The 26,721-nt window shown below is 37.6% G+C and overlaps 1 protein-coding gene across 12 annotated transcripts in view; it reads left to right on the top strand.

The window, feature by feature from the left end:
• exoc6 (exocyst complex component 6) overlaps positions 1-26,721 on the top strand; it is a 122,652-nt gene that overhangs the window by 78,549 nt on the left and 17,382 nt on the right. For 6 of the 12 annotated variants that reach the window (XM_087274851.1, XM_087274849.1, XM_087274854.1 and 3 more), the window contains exons 16-20: positions 259-370; positions 452-586; positions 3,245-3,424; positions 12,999-13,140; positions 23,852-23,925. In XM_087274851.1, the coding sequence (XP_087130977.1) occupies positions 259-370; positions 452-586; positions 3,245-3,424; positions 12,999-13,140; positions 23,852-23,925 (643 nt within the window). Of the gene's footprint in view, positions 1-258; positions 371-451; positions 587-3,244; positions 3,425-7,322; positions 7,353-12,998; positions 14,756-23,851; positions 23,926-26,721 lie in introns of those variants that run through there. The other 6 variants (XM_087274847.1, XM_087274845.1, XM_087274848.1 and 3 more) reach the window with 2 other exon arrangements.

Here is a 26,721-nt window from a genome sequence, read left to right as displayed (position 1 = left end):
CTGATTATATATGATCAGGAAGTGGCGATTTCATTTTTATTTATTTTTTATTTTTGTTTCACTGGATGGAAACACTACTTTATTCACAAACGTTTTATGTGATATTTCAGTTTTGTGCATAAGTCTACTTTGCATTTTTGGATGGAACCATAGCATTTTCCGCCCTGGTTATATATTACCATGACTTAAAAAAATCATAATAAGCTTTACGAAACTATGCCTTGACTGAACATATTTGTTTTTTTATTTTTGTTTCAGCTCAACCGAGATCGACGACATGCTCCGTAAATCCACCAACCTGCTGTTGACGAGGACCTTGAGCAGCTGCTTACAAAACCTCATCAAAAAACCACACATTGGATTAACAGAGGTAGTATTGATGCGAAGACTTGCCTCATTCTGCCTGTTGAAGCCCAGTTTGAAAATGACACACCTTTTTTTATGTTTGCAGCTTGTTCAAATCATCATCAACACCACCCACTTAGAGCACGCATGTAAATACCTGGAGGATTTTATCACGAACATCACCAATGTTTCCCCGGAAACGGTTCACACCACAAGACTTTACGGGCTTTCCACCTTCAAGGTAAAAAGTCATTCACAGACATGTTCTTTAATTACGGTCGTATTGCCGCAATTCTGCCATGGGCTCACTGTGATCAGAGGTCTGCCGTCTGGAGTGGTGTGTTGTATTCAGAGAAAACTGTCATCGACTCCAGGGACAGCAGCCGCCTCAGGCCTCATGAACTCCATCAAGAGCTTGTTTTGATTCCAGGGTGTTAAATGTGTCTAAACGGCGGTGTTTTCCGATGACCTACTTTTTTGAGTCATTAAACGCGCAGCAGCTTGTTCCTATTGCTTAAGTTTGATTATAAAGAGTTACATAAGAATTTTCACATTTCGTTGTTTTACATTGAATACATATATATACAGTTGAAGTCAGAATTATTAGCCCACCTGTTTAATTTTTTCCCTCAATTTCTGTTTCACGGAGAGTAGCTTTTTTCAACACATTTCTAAGCATAATAGTTTTAATAACTCATTTCTAATAACTGATTTCTTATATCTTTGCCATGATGACAGTAAATAATATTTTACTAGATATTTTTCAAGACACTTCTATACTGCTTAAAGTGACATTTGAAGGCTTAGCTGGGTTAATTACGTTAACTAGGCAGGTTAGGGTAATTAGCCTGTAATAAGTTATTGTATTACGATGTTTTTTTTCTGTAGACTAATTATTTTGACTTTAAAATGGCTTTTAAAAAATTGAAAACTAGCTGAAATAAATCAAATAAGACTTTCTCCAGATGTAAAAATATTATCAGGCATACTGTGAAAATTTCCTTGCTCTGTTAAACATCATTTGGGAAATATTTAAAAATGAAAAAAAAAATTCAAAGTGGGGCTAATAATTCTGACTTCAACTGTATGTATATATATATATGTGTGTGTGTGTGTGTGTGTGTGTGTGTGTGTGTGTGTGTGTGTGTGTGTGTACATGTTTTTGTGACATATCAGAACACAAATCTGTATAATGACATGGGTATGACACAGGTATTACAAAAAGGAGGTGAAATATGAGGACATTAGTGACGTCCTCATTTCTCAAAATGCTTATAAATTCTACAGAATGAGTTTAATCAGAGAGTAAAGCTGTCCACTGTCTCCTGTGATGGTTGGGTTTAGGGGTGGGGTGGGATGAGGGCAATATAATATACGGTTTGGACAGTATAAAATTAATAGAAACACATGTAATGTCCTCACTTTTCACAAAAACAAACATGTGTGTGTGTATACACAGTGTTGGGGATAACGCAAGTTCTGTAATAATATTACTTTTCTAAGAGTAAAAGTACATTTTGGATTAATTAATACGCTTTTAAAAATAATTTGCTGTATTAAAATTTGTGTAATCATGTTAAATCACACTCAATCAGAAAATGAGATCCCCACGAGAACAGACAGAAAACAAGATGGCAGAGCCTTACATTTCTGTGATGGAAATATTCTGGTCATTTTGAACACATGGAAGAAAAGGGGATTAAAGTCTCAATGGACAGTGATTTTACTGAACTAATAAGACAAAAATGCAAAAGTAGCAAACACATTGCTTTCAGTAACCTGACAAGTTATTTTATTAGTTTTTAATTTAGGTAAATGAAGGTGTAGGTTATACAGTGTGTCATTAAATGCAGCTCCTCAAGCAGGTATAAAAAAAATGTAACTCAAAAGTAGCATTTCCATAAACTTTCCATAAAAAGTAGATATATGTGTATATTTAGAGTTCAAGACAAGGTATTTTGATGGTCCATTTGTGTAGTAGTAGACTGTTTACTTAATTTCTGTTGATACTGACATTTAACTGACTATAAGAAACTTTGCGAGTACATGTCAACTTACACTAAACCAAGTTTAACCCTAACCCCAACCTAACAGTCTACTCATAATCTAATGAGAATTAGTTGGCATGTAGATACAATATAACCTAAATTCAAAAGCGGACCATCAAAATAAAGTGTGACCCGAGGCAAATTTATTAGTTCTTCTGTGAAAGTTTAAATCTTAACAAAGCAAGGAAATTTTGACAGTGTTTGCTGTTATAGTTATTTCCTTTAGTTTGGCTGGAATAAAAGCAGTTTTCAATGGAAAGTTGCGGGATGCTCTTGGTCTAATTCAATTCATTGATTTATGCTAAGCTAAGCTAACATAAAAGTGCTCCCGCCAGACCTGGGCTATGTCCGAAATCGCGTACTACTCAGTATGTACTACATTTGAATTAGAATTTTATTATTCGAACATTAGAAAAGTACCTCCTATACAGTATGAATGTGAGTAGTATGAATGGAACTTCATACTACATCCACCATTTTGTCTTGATCACTCGACGGAATTCTCTGGTGTGGCATCATATGATAGGGTAGCGTGCATCGGATGCACACTCCAGAATCTAGCCAGAAGTAGTAGGTCATCCAGGTACTTCTCGCATAATGATTTTCAAATTCTTTGAATTCGGACATACTACTCGGCTCGCATACTATTTTTAGCGTACTATGCTATTTCAGACATGGCACTAGAGAACAGCTGAATAGATTCAACCTTAACTCAACTTGTAAAATAAGGCGTTTTTTTTTTGGGTAGAGTCGAGTGTTCCTTTAAAGGCATGCTGGTATTACATGGAAATTGGTTGTATTAGTGTTAGAAGACTTCTTAAGAATTCATATGCACATGTTCTTATTGTCAGGATGCCAGACATGCAGCTGAAGGGGAAATCTACACTAAACTCAACCAGAAGATCGACGAGTTCATTCAGCTGGCGGATTATGAATGGGGAATGGCGGAGTCGGATGGCAGGGCCAGCGGCTACCTCATGGACCTCATTAACTTCCTGCGCAGCACCTTCCAGGTCTTCACCCACCTTCCGGTAAGTTCCACACCATCCTATCCACCAGGAGTCAGTCTCGTCACGGTTTTGTGATCGATCACCAGTCAATGTGTGTTATTGCATGTGTTCCGTCAAAACCACTGTGGCGTTTATAGGTGTTTTGACGTAGGCGAAAGGTTGTAGGACATTTTTTAGTTTCCACAATTCAAGTCAAAACATACACTGCAAACAATGCTTTTCCCCACCTAGATTTTTTGTCTTGTTTCTAGTCCAAATATCTAAACATTCTTAAATCAAGAAGAATTTTCTAGACCAGCAAAAATGTGCTCTTGTTTTAGGAAATAATCTTCCAAATAAGTTTTTCCTTAAAAACAAGCTAAATAATCTGCCAATGGTGTAAGGGAAATTTACACAATTGTTTTGCCTTTTGACATACGAATAGTTACCCCATTGGCTGATTATTTTACTTGATTTTAATGGAAAACTAACTTATTTTTGACATTTTTCTCAAAACAAAACAATATTTTGTCTGAGCACATCATTTCTGAGAGCACCTTGAGAAACCGGGTGAATAAAACCAAGAACCCTGTTCTCTCCCTCACCACACCACATACCTACCCAAAATACTACACATTCTGAGTGTGCCTCACATGGGTGAGTGGGCTTGACAAACCACCTGTAGCAAACACGCTCATTTATCTCACTGACACATTAACCGACACAAACACTGCGCATTTATGAAGTGTGCAGTGAGTGGGCAGGTGAGTAGGCTTGACAAACCACCTATTCAATCAATTAAATTCAATAATTGCTTTATTGGCATGATAAATGTTACAAATGTATTACCAAAGCATTTATAAAGTTACATTAAAAACATAAATATATATTTAAACAAAGTAAATAGTAGTATAGTATTATAATATGTAGTATAATAATAATAAATCAAAATACAAATTAAACAATAATGATAAATCTCTCACTCACTCGCTCTCTTTCTCTCTCTCCAAAAAAACAAACAAACAATAAACAGCCGCATCGTCAAACGCGAGTGATTTACATGTTAAGTCAATACAAAGATGCTAATAGACGTCATGTGGTGCGATTCTTACGAAATTACACATCGTGAATGTATCGTTTTGCGCATTTGAAGCGTGAATCGCTCGAGTTGGAAAATCTGAACTTTAGTTATCTGAACATTGGCATTATTTTAACCAATCACGAGCTTGCTTTTGTAGGGGGTGTGATTATAGCGTAGCGCCTGTTGTTGATGTCCCGAGGTGAAATCCTCCTGCCGACACTAGACAACAGGTCATCACACTGGGCTTGGCTAAGTCGGAAGCAGCACTGAGAGCTTTCATCACCCATGTATAGTTTCTGGAGGAGTTGATGAACTCACAGAGCTGGGTACACCTCTGAAAGGATCTAGTAGACTTAGACATGTCTCCGAACGGATCTACGCAGTTTTTTAGCCTTTATAAAGCACATCTATTTTCTCAATAAATCCTTCAGCCATTTAGCAACAAAATTAAAATCACAGAGCAGACAAACCCTGCCCATAACATAAATCTGCATCTATTGTGAAGTGATTTCGATGCATGAATGAAGCAAATTTGATGTGCAAATAAGGCGAGTAAACTCAAAATGTTTACATGTCTATTTACGCAGGAATTTCGTAATTTTAAATGCGCAAGCCGCATCTGGGGCCTCATGTACGAAGACTTGCGTGGAAATCTTACTAAAACATTGCGTACGCACAAAGCTGTAAATGTCTGCACAAAGCCGAATCTCACGCATATTCTTTTGTACATCCGAATGAACGTGAAACTGAGCGCAACATGCACGAGCACAAAACCCCTCCCTGCCTCCTCCCCCGTATGAATATGCTAATGACTATGCTAATGGCAAAACCCAACGAAAAAGCAACGGCAAAATCAAGCAAAAAGAGAAACTTTGAACAGAATGTGAATTGGAGGTGCTGCTTTCGGAGGCAGACTGAAGAAAAGCGGTGTTATTTGCAAGTTTGTTCTCCGGAATTAACAACAAAAGAGAAAAATAGAGTGGGAGAGTTTAGCTGATACGGTTATCACAGTTGGGTCTGAACATCGCCTTGAGTGCATTTAAGAAAGAAATAGTGTGGTTTATATCTATAAAATGCTGCACTACCCTTAGTAGTCTCAGTGGCGCAGCTCATACGACGCATGTGATCATGAACTGACACGTTCGAGCTTAAACTCGGTTCGAATCCAGCGTCTGATGAATTCTTTCTTCTTTTTTTTCCCGCTACATATCAGATTTTGCCCACTATTTATCACGAGAAAGACAAGTAGGAATCATCAATAAGTTTGTGCATCATATTTTATTTGCACATTTATTGAATGGAAATGTTTCTGATTCACGCATGCAAATTCATCTTCAGATAGTGTCTTTATAGCAATGTGCGTGTGGTAGATTGCTCAGATTACATTGGGAAAACAGGCGACCGCTGCAAATTGTGCTTTAATGTTTAGCTGGTCAACTGTATGGTATGGAAATCTTACATACCTACTAGATGAACCCGTCTCATACAGCTGCCATTGCAAGGATCAGACACTTTGTAGAGAAGAATTTAACACAACTGCCTCTAGGAGTCGTCAATGTAAATAAAACAGACATGCACAAAAAATGTGCGTACGCCAGCCAGAAATTGCCGTGAACCTGCGCACATTCCCACGTTCAGTTCATTGTTAGTAAATCCAAACGTGAGCGATTCTGAGCGTGAAACCTGGCGTACGCAAAGTTTTTGTGCGTACGCAGCGTTGATACATGAGGCCCCTGGTGTGAACACAGCATTACTTTAGCACTAAATTCTCTGAGCATAAACAAGTTACTTTGTATAACTAATTTGTGTTTATTGCCTTTTTTGTTAAATCACTGAATGACTCCTCAATTGTAAGTCGCTTTGGACAAAAGCATCTGCTATATCAGTGGTTCTCAAAGTGGGGGTCGGGACCCCCCGAGGGGTCGTGGCACAACGAAGGGGGGGGGTCACCTGGTGATTTTCAAAAATCTATTTATTTTTATTAAACCATAAGAATTACCATATTTTATCCATAACCTGCTGAAGAGATAGGATTGTTGTTTATAGTTATTATATACTATATAGTTACTATAGTAGTTTATAGTTCTGTTAGATTGCGACCCCTGGGGTAACTGCATTATATTAAAAGCACAGCAATCGCGTCAGATGCTGCATATTGATTTATAACACCAGGTTAAACTTTCTGGACCATTTACAGCACGCACATACATTTAAAAAATTAAACGAAGAATAGACTTGGGTCTATTGGTGTGTCTATTGCTATTGCAATCAAAGTTTCTGTATTTATAACCACCTCAGAGGATATTGGGCGTCGAGAGTCTTGTGCATTGTCATTTTGGGGGTCGTGGGCTGAAAAGTTTGGGAACTGCTGTGCTATTTGATTAAATGTAAATGTAATGTTTTGCTAATATAGAATATGCTTCTTGATTTAAGAACTTTGAGGTATTTGGTCTAGAAACAAGAGAAATCTAAGTAAGAAAATCATTTTTGCTGTGTAATTTCATATGTGATGTTATATCTGTCGTTACACAAACATATTATACACTTCAGTCTCAAAAACAATCAATCTAGCTATAGTTTCATGCACATAGTCAGCACAGATAAATCCAAATAACAGAGCTTGCTTGCGTCTCTCTTCAGCTGCCCTGTCCTTTTTTAATAAATCATTTAACCTTCAGTTTAAGTTGGCTATGCTTTGTTTTCTCAACAATGTGACATCTTTTCCTGTAAGCGAATGTATCCTTTGATTATTTTATTTACGTTCTGCCAGGCATGCTTTTTTCAGGTTTTCCTTTGTCTATCCATTTATTATCGCTATACTTTCTTTCCCTGTCCGTGTTTTATTTTTCTTGGGCTCAGAATAACAACAATGATCATGCTGCCATGTCGGTAAGTAGAACCCTCTTCAAATTCTAGAGGAGGAAGAGGAGAAGTACAATATTTAAAAAAACAAACACAAAAAAAAGACATTAAAACTGCATGTTCATGTCAGCTCTGTGCACTTGCCGTCAGCCTTGTTTTGCTTCTTTTTTTTTTTTTCACATGTTATGCAGTATGTAAACCGGATTGATTGGCATGCTGCCCTTGATCTGATGCCCATGATTGTCTCAAGCTGATGCCAGTATCTGCAGAACACCCGTGCCATTCTTACTTGAGATTCACTAGCATTAGTCTTAATATTTAAAGGGATTATTCACCCAAAAATGCTAATTTATCCTCACTTTACATGACTTTTATGTTGCTTCCAAGTCTGTAAGATTACTACTTGTCTTTGGAACACAAAATAATAAAAAAATTCAATTCAAACTAATTTTGCCTATAAAAGAAATGCAATTTGGACTATCTTGTATAGACAAAAGCAAAGTTTTTTATTACAACATTGTTTTTTTTTTTGTTTGTTTTTTGGATTTTTGGATTTGGATCCTCTTATATGATAATCTCACCACTAAAGAGTGTGTCTCAAGTCAGAATGCTGCTTTTTTTTGATTCTGCATAATGAAATATTCTAAACTACTAGCCAGACAGCTTTATGTCATTACATTTAATTGTTTAAGATCAATTTACAAATATAAGCAGACATGCGTTATCTGACAAAAGTCTTGTTGTTTATCCCAGTTGTAAAAGCAACAAATAGTAACTTGACTTCTAGTGGTTAATTTGGAAAAGTGGCAGAAGGTAGATTTTTTTCAGATGAATCATCTGTTAAACTGCCTCCCAATCATCAGAAATACTGCACAAGGCCTATTGGAACCCACATGGACCCAAGATTCTCACAGAAATCAGTCAAGTCTGGTGAAGGAAAAAATCATGGTTTGGGGGTGATATTCAGTATGGGGACGTGCAAGAGACCTGCAGAGTGAATGGCAACATCAACTGGTATCAAGACATTCGTGCTGCCCATTACATTACAAACCACAGGAGAAGGCAAATCTTCAGAAGGATAGCGCTCCATCTAATACTTCAGGATCCACATTAAAGTTCCTGAAAGCAAAGAAGGTCAAGAGGCTCCAGGAGTGGGCAGCCCAGTCACCAGATATAAACATTATTGAGCATGTATAAGATGGAGGAGGAGGCTTTAAAGGTAAACACCAAGAATCTTGAGGAACTCTGGGAGTCCTGCAGGAACGCTTTCTTTGCCGTTCCAGATGACTTTATTAATAAGTGATTTGAGTCATTGCAGAGATGTATGGATGCAGTCCTCCAAGCTCATGGGAGTCAAACACAATATTAATTCTTTATCCACTGCAACATGACTTTCTATTCTATACTGTACATTATTTCTGTTAAGTGACAAGACTTTTGTCTAAGCAAAGTCAGACCGTACTGTCCTAATTAAATAATTAAAAATCAAGGCATGATCATATTTTATTTTGGTAAAATAAGTGTAATCTAGAGGCCTTTGCCTTTCATACAAGCCACTCCTGTTACCAAATGATCAACTAGAAGTCAAATTATTATTTGTTGTTCCTAAAACGTGGATAAGACTTTCATCAGGTAACATAGTATATATGGAGGTCATTAATGACTGCATTTGCAGAGATGTGAGCACAGCGTTAGGGGTTTTAAAACAAGATTGCTGCTCTGATCATGTTATAATAAATCCATGCGAGATATTGTGAGCATGGCTTGAATTTTATTACCTGCAATATTTCGTTCATAACAGACACAACAAACATAACATAGCAAAAGCACGCACATCACTTTGTTATTTGTGTATTTATTTAGAAAGAATGTCTCTTAAAATATTTTCAAATAAGTATAATTTAATCATAATGTTTTTTTTTTTGAAAATTTTTTATTTTAGTGCAGTTTTGTTTTATGCTTTCTATATTTGGTTATGCGTATTCTTGGGTGGTCAGTGTGGTGCCTATTACACAAAGTAATACCAGTAAAATAATGTATTAATAATATTCATTGTTATTTGTTGTGTGTAAAACTGATAACATTACTGATGATGAGACTTTTGCAGCGAGCCTTGTTTGCATTTCTTTGTACTTAAAGTGAAATTTTGTAAGTGATTTCCTTGCTAGTCGTCAGCATGTACTGGTGGAGCAGCTGTTGCATGAGGTTTTTTTTTTTTGTTAACGTGTGTTTGAGTGTTTGATATGTGTTGTTGCCAGGTCTTTCCTCTATTTAACCTTGCGCATTATGAGCTGTGTTGGCATGCATGAGCGACTGCTGCAAACCTGATACTTGTTAAAGTGTGTTTGTGTGTTTGTCTCAACTGAAATCCAGCAGATGGTGGATTTTCAAGAGTTGGAAGAGTGTTGTCATTTCCGTGTTGTGTCATTATTTTCTCTGATTATGATTTTAGGCGTTAATTAACACCTTGATAATTCACCCAAAAACTGCTTATCCTTGACTTGGTTTGAACAAGTATGATTTTTTTTTTTTGTTCTGTTGACCATTACCTTCTATAGTATTTGTTTTTGCTACTGTTAATGTCAGTTGGTTGCAGGTTTCCAAGATTATTCCAAATATCTTCATTAGTGGTAAACAGAACGAAAAAAAAAAATTGGTTTGAAACAAGTCAAGGGTGAGTAAATAATGACAGGATTTTCATTGATGATAGTGGGGATAGTTCATCTTAAAATGAACATTTGTGGTTTATTTACCTCCTCATTTTCGTCTCAGACCATCCAAGATGTAAGATGTAGTGTTTTTTTAATTAGTAAAACACAAATTAAGATATTTTTGCTGAAATTGTGGTCCTTGAAGATTTATAACTCATTTCCCTGTCAGTTTTTGTTGTTTGTTTGTTTGTTAAATTTTTTGCAGTTGCCAGTCACCGCCAACATTTTTTTTTTTTTGAGTATTTTCTCTTAAACATTTGTTTTGCATCAGATTATTTTACATCTGAATAGTGCATTTTCGAGTTGTATGCTTTTTCATTTTCACATATGACGTGATTTACACTTACTCTGACGCTTATTGTATTTTGAACTCTAAAGACCTGGATATGTGCTAAGACTTCCCTGGCCGCAAGACACCTATAACACAGATTCCCTGGCCGCAAGACACCTATAACACAGATTCCCTGGCCGCAAGACACCTATAACACTGTAAAAACTCATCTCTGACGGGGAATCGTCTCTCTCTGGATATCTCATCAATGGCAGGGGAAGGGTTAAAGTCAACTGCTACTTCCACTTTGAGAGTCAAAAACACACTTGCAGGCAAAATAAAACATTCAAAGAAGTAGTACATGTGTATTATGTTGCTCATTAAATGCTAATCCTATTTAAAACCATAATAAACGAACAAACAAACAAATGTTATAATACAAAAAGAAGTGTTTCAGACTTTCTTTACGAGGCTGTAAATTAAATGCTGTAAATAATGTCAGGTCATTTTTCTTCATAAGACCTTCGGCAGGAAGTTATTTATTTAATTTAACTTTTTATTTTTTTGGGTCAATAATTTAATATTCTGCTATGGAACAAAAACAACTACATCTTGGATGTCTTGACGGTAAATACATTCCTTTAATTAAGAGATGTTTTTATAAATTATGGATACATATTTTGAAAGCAATGCACTTCCAAAGGTACAAGATAGACATACTCTTAAAAAGAGTTCACCTTATGTGTTATTCACTCAACCTGATGATTTTCCAAACCCAGATGAGTTTCTGTACAAATCCAATAAAAGTGAAAGTCAACTAGAGCTGCCAAGCTATGAAAATACTGAAGTTTTTAAACGAACATCTTATATTTCAGTCTGTTCATCATACTATCTAGCTACATTGTGACACAAGCCTTTCATAAGACTTTTGAACAAGAGCAGTCAATTTGTTAAATACATGTCAATTCGGTTTCAGGTTAAAGATTATTAAGCAAACTAATCAGCTCATAAGTAATTAGTGACGATGCTGAAAATGTAGCTTTGCATCAAATATAATATTCTCATTTGACTTTTTATAGAAGAGTTCATTTGTAATTGTAATAATGTGTGTCAGCATTACTTATTGCATCGTTTCAAGCCTTAGTAAGCAGAATTAGCAAAATTTGACAACATAAAGAAATCTCAATTATCACTCACCGGCCACTTTATTAGGTACACCTTTCTAGTACCTGGTTGGACCCCCTTTTGTCCTCAGAACTGTCTTAAGCCTTCCCGGCATAGATTCAACAGGATACTGGACAATTCCTCAGAGATTGTGGTCCATATTAACATGATAGCACACACAGTTGCTGCAGATTTGTCAGCTGAACATCCATAATGCGAATCTCCCTTTTCACCACATCCCAAAGGTGCTCCATTGGATTGAGTTCAGGTGACTGTGGAGGCCATTTGAGCACAGCTAACTCATTGTCATGTTCAAGAAACCAGTCTGAGATGATTTGGGCTTTATCACATGGCGCATTATCCTGCTGGAAGTAGCCATCAGAAGATGGGTACTCTGTGGTCATAAAGCGATGGACATGGTCAGCAACAGTACTCAGGTAGCCTGTGGCGTCGAGATGATGCTCAATTGGTACTAATGGACCCAAAATGTGTGCCAAGAAAATATCCCCTACACCACCACCAGCCTGAACCGATGATACAAAGCAGAATAAATGCATACTTTTATGTTTTTGATGCCAAATTCTCAAAATGTCACAGCAGAAATCGAGACTCATCGAACCAGGCAAAATTTTTCCAATCTTATATTGTCCAATTTTGGTGAGCCTGTGCAAATTGTAGCCTTAGTTTCCTGTTCTTAGCTGACAGGAGTGGCACCCGGTGTGGTCTTCTGTTGCCGTAGCCCATCTGTCTCAAGGTTGGACGTGTTGTGTGTTCAGAGATGATCTTTCGCAGACCTCGGTTGCAGCGAGTGGTTATTTGAGTTACTGTTGTCTTACTATCAGATTGAACCAGTCTGGCCATTTTCCTCTGACCTCTGGCATCAACAAGGCATTTGCGCCCACAGAACTGTAGCTCACTCGATATTTTATACTCAGCCCAGCCCGTCTGGCACCATCAACCATGCCATGTTCAAAGTCACTTAAATCACCTTTCTTCCCCATTCTGATGCTCTGTTTGAACAGCAGCAGATCGTCTTGACCTTGTCTACATGCCTAAATGCATTTGTTGCTGCCAAGTGATTGGCTGATTTGAAATTTGCGTTAACAAGCAGTTGAACAGGTGTACCTAATAAACTGACCAATGAGTGTATATTTGAAAAATATTTGAGAAAAAAAATCATATTAATCTAAATCAGCTTTTATTATGTTCCTATACTACTTATTGCAACGACTTAATATTAAGTTTATCTTAATAAGTTTTAGGTTTGATTTGTCATAAATATAACAAAAGTATTTCATAATAAAGTATATATTCAGTCTTTCTGCTTAAATTAATTTTGAAGTTGTTTCTATGTAATTATAAGCAAAATGTGTAGTTAGGTGAAAATTCAAGTAATTCCGACATTAATCTTTAGTTCATCTAAATCTTCAGGATAGAAAAGTGACTGTGAGGCCTGACTGATGCTCTGTGTGTAGCAGACGACACTTGTGGTAATGTTTTCTGTTGTGTTTTTGTCCCTTTCCTCAGGGTAAAGTGGCACAGACGGCGTGTATGTCGGCCTGTAAACATCTGGCCACGTCACTGATGCAGATGCTGCTGGACACTGAGCTCAAACAGATCAGCATGGGAGCCATTCAGCAGTTCAACCTGGATGTTATACAGTGTGAATGTGAGTAGGATCAATTACTGCACATTTACAATGCCAATTCAATGCAGCCTTTATACAGTTGCATACCCCTCACCATGGCTGATGCTGAGCACCTCTCTATAAATGTAACTAGTCGTCGCAACGACTCCTAGCACATGCTCTTGGTAGCTGTGACCAATGCGGGCGTAACCGAGAGCCGGTTAAACCTATTGGAGGGAGTGTCCTGTGAAGTAGCTCTAGATGAAAACTGTTGTTTTGTTTTTATCTTATAATTAAAGTTGTTGCATGTTCGCCGATTCCCACCTCAGAATGAGCTAGTTTTAGCTACTTGTACATTAAGGAAGCGTTCAAAAAAAACAAAACACCCGCAAAGAAACATGACACAGACGAACTTACTGCCAGCTAGTGTATTGGAAGTGTTATTGAAGAGCAACACAAAACAATGCACAGAAGTATAAATGCATGACTACGCACAAGGTAGGCACCGTGGATAACGCCAAACACTCGACGCAGAAGTATAAATCAGCCTTAAGGCCTTATCGGATTTGTCAAATTTGGATAAACAACCAATGCATAAAATATATGCAATTTATTACTCATGTCTGTGATATGAACTGTATATTGAATATACTGTTATCGCAATAATGACATTGTACAGCACGTCTTGGTACACAGCCTTGTACATTTGTCTTTTTGGCTGATTTTTGCATGCATCTTTGCCTCAAATCAAAGATTTGTATCTTGTTGGTTTGTTTGTTTTTGTAAATATTAAATGAAAATTAATTCTAGCACCACACTAATCAAAAAGTGTTTAAGGACTATTTGCGGAAAAACAAACCTCAGAATCGAGCATTCGAGCAATTCAAAGTGTTGTGTAATCCTGAGTTGCCAGGTTTTTACAACAAAACTAAATCAATATCCTGCAAAAAAATTGCCAAACACTATCCCAATAATTCAATAATATCAAAAACTCCTATCTTATTCTTAAAACACAGATTATACATCACTGTATGCATTTTGAATGGTTTCTTCTTTTAAATCGTTATTTTTTTGAATATCTATTTATTGAATTTTTTGCATTTACAATGTAAAGTATTACATTACCCCTACCCTACCACAACCACACATTGAAAGAAAAAAAAGGGGACAAAAGATAAAAAATAAAATATACATCATTCCAGAGTGAGAAAGCAGAGTGTTCCATATTTGTTCAGTCCATATGTTATCATTCAACATAAGAGGCTTGGCAACATCCAAAAGAAGGAATATACAAAAGAGGGGCATCTTGATACAAAAAAATAAAAATAAATGAATAAAATTTAAAAATTAAAATTCAATAATAAGAAATAAAAAAAAATTATAATGAAAAACTAAACGGTCATAATCCTCTTGAATTATAAAACCTTCCAGATATATCAAAGTTGACAGTGAGGCAATACCTTGTCATATTTTTAGTCAATATGTAATTATTTGACATGAAAAGTTTGGTAACATCCAAAGAGTACAAAATAGAATTAACACAAAAAATAAAATAAATAGATAAGTTTTTTATAAAGGCCAGGGAGTTCTTCAAAGTATTTATTTAAATTAACTGTATAGTAATATTCTGTTCCATCCAGCAAAAAAAAAAAAAAAAAAAATCATGCAGAAGCAAACCCTAAACTTATGTTTTCCAAATCTAAAATAGACATTCAGTATGTTATTTAGTTGTTAATCGATGGATTTTCTTCTGTAGATTACATATACCTTTGCAGTTATTACGTAGCAACAAGTTCTCCCAGTCTCTAAAAAAAACAAAAAACAAACAAACAAAAAAACAGCACACTGTCTTTTCTAGAGCCCCTGCATCTCACAGAAGTATGCCTACTCTGCTTCAACATACTAACACAGTTTTTTTTTAGTTTTTTCGATTCTGAAAAAAAGAAATTATAATAAAAAACTAAACGGTTATAATCCTCTGGAATTACAAAACCTTCCAGATATATCAAAGTTGACAGTGAGGCAATACCTTGTCATATTTTTAGTCAATATGTAATTATTTGACATGAAAAGTTTGGTAGCATCCAAAGAGTACAAAATAGAAGTAACATAAAAAATAATATAAATAGATAAGTTTTTTATAAAGGCCAGGGAGTTCTTCAAAATATTTCTTTAAATTAACTGTATAGTAATATTCTGTTCCATCCAGCAAAAAAAAAAAAAAAAAAAAAAATTCATGCGGAAGCAAACCCTAAACTTATGTTTTCCAAATCTAAAATAGACATTCAGTATGTTATTTAGTTGTTAATCGATGGATTTTCTTCTGTAGATTACATACACCTTTGCAGTTATTATGTAGCAACAAGTTCTCCCAGTAAAATTTTAAAAACAGCACACTGTCTTCTCTTCAGCCCCTTCGTCTCACAGAAGTATGCCTACTCTGCTTCAACATACTAACACAGTTTTTAACATTGGTAGAATATAAATTTGGTACAGTGAAATATTTCAATGCAACCATAGAACATTTTTTCATGCAGTATATCAAATTATTAACCTGCAAATAAAAAAATAACCTGCTGCTGAGGTAGGACCTGGCAACCCTAGTGTAATCTTCAAATTATTTTGAAAGATTCAGAAAGATTGGTCTTCACTGTTAACCATTTTCAACGTAGACTATGGCTATTGCATTGACAGACAAGCATGTAGGCATCATGCTCTGGGATGCGGTGTGATGTTAGATGCATTCATGCAGCAGGTTTTATTGATTTTATCAGCTACTCGCAGAAGCAGTTATCTTAGTTGCACGCTTTAAAAAAAAAAGCATTCCTGATTACCCGCACTCCACCTGCTCTTGGAAATCCACACCTGCTCTGAGCAGTTTAGAGCCGTGTCACTCAGTCATCTTAAATGTGTTGCATTTGCATGAATTACCCAGTCTTATTCGGCTGAGCTCAACCAAAAATGACACCCTTTTGCTGTTTGATTAAATAAATGAATCATTAGTGAGCATTAGCATGGAAATGATCAATTATAAAATGGTAGTTGCAACTTTATCCAACAGTTATTTCATTTATTCATTCATTTTCTTTTTATCTTAGTCCCTTTATTAATCTGTGGTCGCCACAGCGGAATGAACCGCTAACCTATCCAGCATGTGTTTTACGCAGCGGATGTATTTCCAGCCACAACCCAACACTGGGAAACATTCATACACTCTTGCATTCACACACATACACTACGGCCTATTTAGCTTATTCAGTTCACCTATAGCACATGTCTTTGGACTGTGGGGGAAACGGGAGCACCCGGAGGAAACCCACGTGAACACTGGGAGAACATGCAAACTCCACACAGAAATCCCAGCTGGCCCGAACGAGCGACCTTTTTGCTATTCATTGCACCATCATTACGTCCCCCAACAGTTCTTATTTGATTCTTTTATTCTCAAATTTGTAAATATTGAACTTTTACTTTTATATAGATAAAGTCACAGTGGCTCAGTGGTTAGCACTCTCACATTACGGCAAGAAGATCTTCTGGTTCGAGTCCCGGCTGAGTCAGTTGGCATTTCTGTGTGGAGTTTGCATGTTCTGCTTGTGTTCACGAGAGTTTCCTCCTGGTGCTTCGGTTTCCCCTACAGTCCAAAGCATACCTGTCAACATTGGGTTTTGAAAATAAAGGATATGACCACCATAATAAGGGATATGACCACCATAATTAGGTGATATGACCACCCACAACCCTCCAATTACTTAACATGTTCTTCTGGAGCTGTTTAATTGTAAATAAAAAGTTTAACGGTCAGTAATACATTTTATTATTATTATTTACAAAAAGAAATACTATACAGTAGTAGCAAATAAATTAGCAAACATTTCAGCTTATCGCATGCACTCACAAGCAGCGAATCTGAACGAGTGCGCAGATGTACAAATCTACATTTATTGACGGTCAGTTTGGGCTACTTATTATCAGAATTATGGGAATTGCCAGACATATTTTTGCCCTACCCAGAATATAAAAATACATGTAAATACATTTAGATCATTTACTTTAATCATTACTATTGGAATGTGAAGAGACTTTAAACCAGAACAACCCAAAAAAAAAAGGCTCCTGTAGACAAACAACTTCTGCACCTTTAATAGAACAGGCTTTTATAGCAAAATGTAACATTAAACATAAAATAAATTAATTTATTGTGAATGTTCAGGTCATACAATTCCTATTCCAATTCAACACAATTCCTTCATGTTGTCTCAAGACAAATTGATTAAATTAACTTTTTTAAGAATTTAAGTGGATTGAACATAAAAATGGCGATGCAGTGGCGCAGTAGGTAGTGCTGTCGCCTCACAGCAAGAAGGTTGCTGGTTCGAACCTCGGCTCAGTTGGCGTTTCTGTGTGGAGTTTGCATGTTCTCCCTGCATTCGCGTGGGTTTTCTTCCGGGTGCTCCGGTTTCCCCTACAGTCCAAAGACATGTGGTACAGGTGAATTGGGTAGGCTAAATTGTCCATAGTGTATGTGTGTGTGGATGTTTCCCAGAGATGGGTTGCAGCTGGAAGGGCATCCGCTGCGTAAAAACGTGCTGGATAGGTTGGCGGTTTATTCCGCTGTGGCGACCCCGCATTAATAAAGGGACTAAGCTGACAAGAAAATGAATAAATGAATAAATTAACATAAAAATTAAGCTGTCCCCTTCAAAAAAACCTCAAGAATTGTGTTGATTCAGCTCATTTTAAATAAGTAGTTTGAACAAGTGGCAAAAAAAATAATACATTAGTGTATTTTGGGCACATTTCTACCCCTTACATTTGTAATACTTCAGTTTTATAAAGTAAAACCAAAGAGATTTTACCCCCAAAAACGTGTAGTTTTAATAATTTCATGGTATGCTATAATTTTGGCAGGTGTTTACAAGTGTTCTGTTTTATTTTGTTGTTTTGTTATGGGAAAACCCCACTAATAAAAGTAAATGCTGATTCACTACAAAGATTTAAACTCTTAATCACCTGTAAATCCGTTAGTGGATTTGATTTAGACAGTATAATTACTGCTTAAAGACTTTTTCTTAAATAGACACGAGACACATTTCTGCTGATCTCTTTTAGACACGATGGCTTTATCCTGACCTGAACTTCATCACGCTAAACAATACTGAAAACAGAGCCGACCTCTGTTGGAGTTGACCTTAAAATGTTTCTGTTCCAAGTGAAAAGAACCTAAAGTCTTTATTATGTTCATTTTTTTTTTGGTGAGAAGCAGAACCTGATCTTGTTGAGGTTTCATCACTCATATCTCCCTTGGGAAGCTCATCAGATCCTTTGCTTTTGAATGGCACAATGGAGATGTCAGAGCGAAGCGTTCATCAATAATGTTAATATGTGGGCAGCTCTTTGGTTCTAGCATCGCATCTTCTGCTTCTCAGCCATTTAAGGTTTCAGTCACGCTACATCACTGTCAGCAGAAGTGAAAAGGCTGTGTGTTTGTGCTCGTACCTGTGGCCTCGGGTCACGCATGTCTCAGGGTGAAGGAGAGTTTGTGAGGGTTCAACCGCACAGGTACACCAAGGGAATACCTGACCTTTCTCTGAGGTCTAAATGGTGCTCATCCCATTAGCGGCAGTCCATCTTTGGCTAGTCAAAACACAGACAGCGTGACTGCAGGAATTCTTCTTCCAAGTTTTATTTTACATTGGGATTTGTTTGAATTTTGCTTCAGTCAAGTCAAGTCAAGTCTGTAGCCCCTAAATTAGATTGTATCAAAGACAGATTGTGGGTCATATTCAGCATGTCAGGCAGGTAGAATGCTATTGTAGTCTAGTTAGATCAATACTAATTCAGGTCATTTGAGTACAAATGCCACTGCTGAAGACCGAACTACTGAAGAGCAGCTCAAAGATGACATTGCACAGAACCAAAACTCCCCCGAGTGGAGTACAAACCTTTAGAGCAAGGGTGTCCAGACTCGGTAGTGGAGGGCCGGTGTCCTGCTGAGTTTAACTCCAACCTGCTTCAACACACTTGCCAGGATGTTTCTAGGATATCTAGTACGAGCTTGATTAGCTGATTCAGGTGTGTTTGATTGGGGTTGGAGCTAAACTCTCAAGAACACTGGCCCTCCAGGACCGAGTTTGGACACCCCTGCTTTGGAGAAACAGACTATAGTCATGTTTAAAGTAAAGTTTGAGCGTGCAAAGTTCTGTTTCACAGCACTGCATAATGTGTAGGCAAAAACAACATGATTAGACAATAGCCCCTTTCACACAGTAGATATCCTGTAAATTTCCAGAACAACTTTACTGGTAAATACAAAAAAGCGCTGTTCACACAGGCAAGGACATTTGGGAATTTTTCTGGAAAAGAGATTTCACACATCCATTCCAAAATACGAGTAAATACTGATATAATTATCCTGAAATGAGCTCTAAACAGTTGCGCTTGTATTTGTGAACCTAGAAGTGGTCGGGCTTTTGTTGATGATTTCACTTTATTTAAAGGGCCATGACACCCCCCACTTTCGATTAAAGTCTACTTCAGAATTTTTTCAAAAGATGCATGATTAATGGGCGTGGAGCTCCGCGAGCATAGGGCAGGAGTGGGCGTGGCCAGCAAGGGAGAAGGGGAGCGAACAACTGTTGTCGACAGTTAGCTCACAAAATGAGACACAAACCGTGAGGAGACGCATGATTTCATAGTTCACAAAGTTAAAATGCAAAGAAATAAACAGTAATTTAATGCCATGCTACATTTGTTATTTGTAATTTCATACACACATAATCACAACTTATATCATTATAAAGATAAGTGTGTTCATGTAAACCCTATAAATGAGGATTCTCCCTCGATCCCCGGGTCTATTACACATCTGAATGCAGACTCAGTGCAGCAGGTCTCCTGACCTGTGTATTTTAACCATTAGCCCTGCTGGTAATATAGAGGATTTAGGCAAACACAGCAGCACGGCGATGTGTCTGAATGTGAACGAACTCCTGATAAAAGTCAACGTCCGCCATTCTCTAATTCTCATACTTCTCTCCCGACAAAAATACTTGCAGCACACACACAACTTTGCTGTATGATAAGATTTGCTGACAAGATCGCGGGGATAAAACATGCAACAAACCCCGTGGATCATGGAAACAAACACATACGAGCCTTCATGAACGGCTACTGCGTCCCGTTGGTCTGTGTCTCACAGCTTGCTTGAAACTGGCAGGTCTGCCTTCGGAAAGCACGTGCTCTCATGAATAATTAAGCAGCCGGCTCTTCTCATAGGATAAGAAAACTCCGCTATAAATAAGAATGAGAAACCGACGCGTCATCATTGCACTTGCAGTACTGCGCTACGTCGCCGATTTTGATCCCTCCCCAAAAATCATTTTAAACCCGGAAGCTGAAATTAGCTGACAAAAGCTCAAATTATCCAGTTTTCCCCACAATTAAAGCTGACAGGTGCTAACATTGTCTTAACTGATGTTCAACACAAACAAATCTGTTAAAATAAAATTAAAAGTTCTCCAGGGTGTCCTGAACCTTTAAAGCTTTAGCATTCGTGCAGCTGCTTTGTCTCAGAGACATTCGAAGGCAGAAGCCGCAGCGAACCGCAGCTAAATGTTTACACATTTGACTACATTACAAATTCTGTCGATGGATAAGTATTGTGAACAACTTTCGATAAAAACATTTCAATGAACACTTTCGCATGTCAAGATGTAACGTCTGTGTGCTCCTAGGATATAGAGTTGCTCTTGACATTGATAGGGGCCTATGAATTGCCCTTAGCATTAACGTCACCGTTATTATGATGGAGTCACTCAGTAGCGAACTTGAATTTGTGAAAAAAAAAAAACATTTTTTTTTAATGTTTAAATGTGTTTGGGGGCTGTAGGACTCGAGTAGAGAACATGATTGATCTCTTTATACATGTGTAGGTTCATGTTGACAGCACGATGTAAAAAAAAAAAGAAAGTGTTATTCATTCATGCATTTTCTTTTCGGCTTAGTCGCTTTATTAATCCGGGGTTGCCACAGCGGAATGAATGGCCAACTTACCCAAGTGTTATTTTATTCATTTATTTTTAAGAAGTTCATTAAATTATTGGTGGGGATATTTCAGTAATCTGAGGAAATTGGTGGGGACACATCCCTTTTTGTCCTAAATTTACACCCCTGGTGTGCTCACTGGAGACTTCTTCATGTGCACATGCGTCAAGCAGCTGAAGCAGAGCTTGAAAGTAAACTCACAGCGGTTTATCATAAGCATTTTATCGATAATTTTTTACACAGTTCGCATTAAGAAATAACAGAAACATTTTCTGACTAGCATCTAGCATGTAAATGTGTCTAGAAAAATATTTGAAGGCTTTTATTTTCATAAACAGCGCGGATGTGTGTGCGTCTGATTGGCTGGAGTAGAAGTTCTAATCATGAACGCACTCTTTCTGGCAATTTTTTGTCTGCGTTCACACAGAGCAGCATTCCGGCAAATTACCGGTAATGTTACAACTTCTCTTTCCAGGAAATTGTCATACTTTTCATAAAAAGTAATGTTGCTCCTAATTTTAGGATGTTTGCTGATGTTGGCAGCTGAATTGCAGCATCTTTGATAACCTTTTTATTTCACACAAAATCTGCAGAAACTCACTTCTGGTCCAGTAAATCGGCAGTCTATAGCAATCACTGATTGTCTTCTGTACTAGAAGGCGGGCTTTATTTACCATATAGCGATCGATGATTGGCTCCTGTACCAGTAGGTGGGGCTTTATTTACCATAATGACAGTTACACTTTTTCCCATTCAAAAATATACGAGTGACATGTCTAGTGTATTCTATAGTCTTTAGCCCCTTTCACACATACAGAAAGGTCTGTATGTGTGAACAGGTCCTTTTTGAAAATACCGGTAAATTCGTTCTGGCTATTTTCCGGAAAGAGAAGTTGTAACATTACCGGCAATTTGCCGGAATGCTGCGCTGTGTGAATGCAGAAGGAGGATTGCCGTAATAAGCGCGTGCACGTCTAGATCGTGCTGACGTGAGACGTCTGCTTTAGCCAATCACAACAGTCAGACGCATTTACGTCCGCGCGGTTTGTGAGAATAAAAGCCTTTGAATATTTTTCCAGACACATTTAGCTGCTAGAAGTTAACCAGATCACGTTTATATGTTCTTCTTAATGCCAACTGTGTAAATAATCATCGATGAGATGCTTATGATAAGCCGTTGTTTGTTTACCTTCAAGCTTTGCGTGCCTGTGAAACAGCCTGTGAGCGCCTGCACACGCACATATTATGAACATCTCGACATGCGAAAGTGATCCTGCGAAAGTTGTTCACAATATTGATCATCCACAGAGTTTGTAATTTAGTAAAATGTTTACAAATACAAGTGCAGCCGTTTAAAGCTCATATGTGGTGAATGATGTCAGAATTTACCGGTATTTTAGAATGGATGTGTGAATGCTTTTTTCCGGAAAATTTCCGTAACGTCCTAGCTTGTGTGAACAGCACTTTTTTGAATATACCTGTAAAGTCGTTGCGGAAATTTTCCAGATATTTACCGGTATCACTGTGTGAAAGGGGCTTTTGACTGTACCACTTTTTGGCACCCTTTCACAAGGGTGCCTAGCGCAACAGTGTGGTAATATAACAGTTTGCATTCATTGAATAGTAAGATCGAGTAATAAATCCATATAAACAGTCACTTCACAAACTCTTCAGATTCACGCTTTGCCCAGTGCCCAACCGAACCATGCTTTGGCCCACCTGTTCTAACTAGGCCAGAGCCGGCCAATCACTATCGCACAGAATGGAGCACTCACACTTGTTAAACAAACTGTGAAATGGGAGTCAAATATGGGAGTTGACTACTCTTGTGTATGTATTATTTGCCTTGTGTGTAAGATGCTTCTCCGCATGGTAATGTGAAGTAAATCCACACTTTGCTGATGAATGAGGCTTTAAGGCTGATTTATACTTCTGCGTCAAACGCCGGCGTATGCTACGGCGCTGACGCATAGCCCTTCGCCGTGGCCATCGCCGTCGCTGACGTGCACCTCTCAAAAAATGTAACTACACGTCGCAACGACGCGTAGCGTAAGCTCTGTGATTGGTCGGCTTGGTAGCGCTGACGAGTCTGGGCGGGACCGAGAGCCGCGCGAAGCCGCTAGAGCGATTGTTTACAAGTGTGGAGTACCGTGAAGGAGCTCCGGATGGAAAGTTTTGTTTTGTGTTTACCTCATAGTTAAAGTTGTTGCACGTCCGCCGGTTCCTGCCTCAAAATGAGCGAGTTTGAGCCACTTGTACATCCCGGAAGTGTTTAGGAAATGCAAAAAAGTAGCGAAGAAACTTGACACAGAGGAACATTTACACCTCACTGCCAACTAGTGTTTCGGAAGTGTTAATGCAGATCGACAGAGACAGCGCGCAGAAGTATAAATGCACAGCCATGCGCGTTGCCTGCGCCGTGGGTTACGCCGGTCAACTGACGCAGAAGTATAAATCAGGCTTTAGGAAACACTTGAGTAACAACACTACCCCAAACTCTGGCATTGCAGTGAATGTACTTGCCTGTAATCTTAACTCCCTAAACACACTTATGATGTCATCCTTTTTTTAAAGACTTTTGCTTTCTGGTGTTTAATTGCCTTGCTAATACAAATCATGAAATTGATTTGATGTTTTTACAAAATTTGTTCCAAACGATTGTTTAGATGCCCATATTAATAGGAAGTGTTTTCTTTTCCTATCGCAGTGTTTGCCAGTTCAGAGCCTGTACCAGGATTCCAGGGGGACACGCTGCAGTTGGCCTTTATTGACCTCCGACAGGTACAGACCTCTCCACAGACATGACTCCCCTGTTAGTGGAGCTGAGGGGAAGGGTGGAGAACATACAGCACTAATGGATTATCCCAACCTGAACACTCTTAGCTTCAGGAAGGGAAATCACTTAGTCGCAGTGGGGTTCATTATGCTATCAGGAACTCTTTCTTCATGTGCTTCTGTTTTTTGTGCTGTTTGGAGTATGAACTTTTAATCTGGGCCTGAGGTGCAAAAGTGAGGTCACGTCAAGGTTTCTTCTAGAAAGGTATGTCTTATAAGAAAGTGTTATTAGGGTGTGGCATACTAATGCTCAGTGCAAAATGCCTCTGTTTTAAGCTTCAAAAAACTGAACAAGTGTTTTTAAAAGAATTCAGGACGCTATTAAAGAAAGAAAAAACAAAATATATAAATTAACCATACAAAAATTATATTCTCATAATCATTTACTTACCCTCATGTCATTCCACACTTTTCTGGAGTTTGTTTCATTCTTTTGTTGAACAGATTTTTTTAAAAATGTTGAATAACTTTCACTGTGTGTCTATAAAAGTAGTGTACATAGACGTTTCATTACACACACATAATTGACCCTTTGCTAAGCCCCGCCCTCCTTAGTTACTGTTGCTATGCCTGTCAAGCTTTCGTGCCTGGCACGTCTTTTATAATGTGTATGCGCCGGTGTCAGACATTTCCAGGGATATAATTAGTCATTTTTAGCGAACAGGTGAGAAATTCGAGAAAGCCAGACAAAAAAGGACTGCAGTGTGCATCGCAGGAGTATATTTACCACATAATAGGCAACCGATTAGAGAATAATTCAATCAAAATTGATCCTTGGTTAGCCTAGCCACCTCATACACTGATCATTCAACAGCTTAGTTCATGCACAACAGGATAGGTGACATTTAAAAATAATCTAATAATAACTAATTAAACCATGATTTCACTATTTTTAGAAGAAAAAAAAAGTTAATGGACTAATTGTTGTGCAATGAACACGCATGGACAGTGCTTATACATAATTCATAATAGATAGAACAGCCAGAAAGGGGAAACTGATAGATTTGTGCCGAATATTAGCATCATTGACCCATAACAATGTACAGTAAGTTACCTATAACTCTCAGTATGTTTGTGTGCTCTTTATAAATTACTGAAAAAAAGCTGCAGGTAAAGAATATTGATCGGAAGTGCTCAGTTTGTGATCACATCTCTTTTTTGTTCTGTTGATTTGTAATTTCAAATATTCGTAGCTTGAAAGAGATGGAAATATTAAATTCAGTAAAGTTAGCAACAGATTCGCTGATTCGTATTTTACAGATTAGTAACTCATGACCTATTTGCTATTAGTATGACTATTATGGCGAAGGTTTAAATGGGGCAGTGGTCAATATCGAGCGAAAAAAAAAAAAAAAAAAGACAGCTGGGGAACATAACCTGCTTTGTATTTTTGTAGGAAACACAGTTTAGATCTGTTTAGGGTAGGAGGTGTGTGAGTTATTGCAGTCGGTCTGTCACTAAATGTGTCAGGAATATCAAAACAAAACCAACTTAACTCTGCTCCTTTAGCGCCCCTCACAGAGCTTGATCCACGCTGGCATTTCTCCTCTTGGGTTTTAGGTTTTGAAAAGGGAAAAAATTCCACCACCCTGTCCAAACTTTTAGGATACTGAATGTCAGATTTGCACAATCTATATGCACAGCGCTTTGGCTTGTTTCCCTCACTCGAAAGCTTGACAGAGCCCCTGTGCGTAGCTATGGTTGCTAAGCCATGATTGGTGGGGATAGCGGTTTTTGGGTGCCTCTTAGCGAAGGGTCAACAGTATGACAGAATTTTTAGATCTCTGACAGGTGGTGTAATTCTTAGTGGGTTTTGTTTTTCATGTCCATCAATCTAGAATCTATTTTGTTGTTTTGTTTGGCAAGATCTGGTAATGTTGCCTGATGGATTTTAATATTGGCCTGCTCCAATGAGCACCACGGCTAGAGATGTGTACGGAAACGTGGTACTTTATCCATAAAAGTCAAACATGTTGATTTCTCTCCAGAAGAATTGGTTAAAAATCTCGGTGTCATTTTCCTTCTCACCATTGTACATTCGTTTATTTATTTGTTTTACAATTATTGGTTTTGTTTATTTAACATCAAAAAACATAATAATAAATAAAGTGTTGTTAGGTGTTGTTTCATAAAAAAAAAACACTATAAAACGTTTCGATAAGAGAACCGTTAAAGTACCAAACCGATAAGTGGTATTGATAAAAGTAGTAATACCGTTAAAACCTTAACAATACCCATCCCTAACCACGGGTCAGTTTGTCAAAGCACAAGCACTAACAAACCAGTGACAATTCTGACATATAGAGTGGAGGAACTATGACGTCAATTTGTATGCAAAAACCCGGAAGCGAGTTAGCATTTTAGCACTTCTGGTTCCCTCGTCCCAAAGTCAATAGGTTTTTTGAATGGGGTTTCAGTAAAATCGCTTAAATAAGGTTCGTGGCAAACACAAATTCAAGATATTTTCACGTTTTGTTCTACAACATAAAACACACCAGTTACAGCACACTTTTGAATTTTTAATTCGGCCATGCCTCTTTAAAAAGACGCTTGCTATCAAGTTGCTAAATGGGACTACAGGCGGTGTCGGAGACATTATACGTCATCGAGCTGATCTGGTCTGGAGCGCAGCTCGCTAGTGTTGGGCATTTGGATTTATCTGTTATTTAGGTATTTTCATGAATAGTATTTTATGGTTTTTTTGTGTTTTTCTAATTAAGAAATCAGATTGTGTGTAGATAA

Source organism: Danio rerio, chromosome 12 (genome assembly GCF_052040795.2).
Source record: "Danio rerio strain M-AB ecotype USA chromosome 12, GRCz13ab, whole genome shotgun sequence".
NCBI classification, from domain to species: Eukaryota; Metazoa; Chordata; class Actinopteri; order Cypriniformes; family Danionidae; genus Danio; species Danio rerio.
Note: the sequence above shows the minus strand (reverse complement) of the source record. Positions and strands in the feature narration are given on the sequence as shown.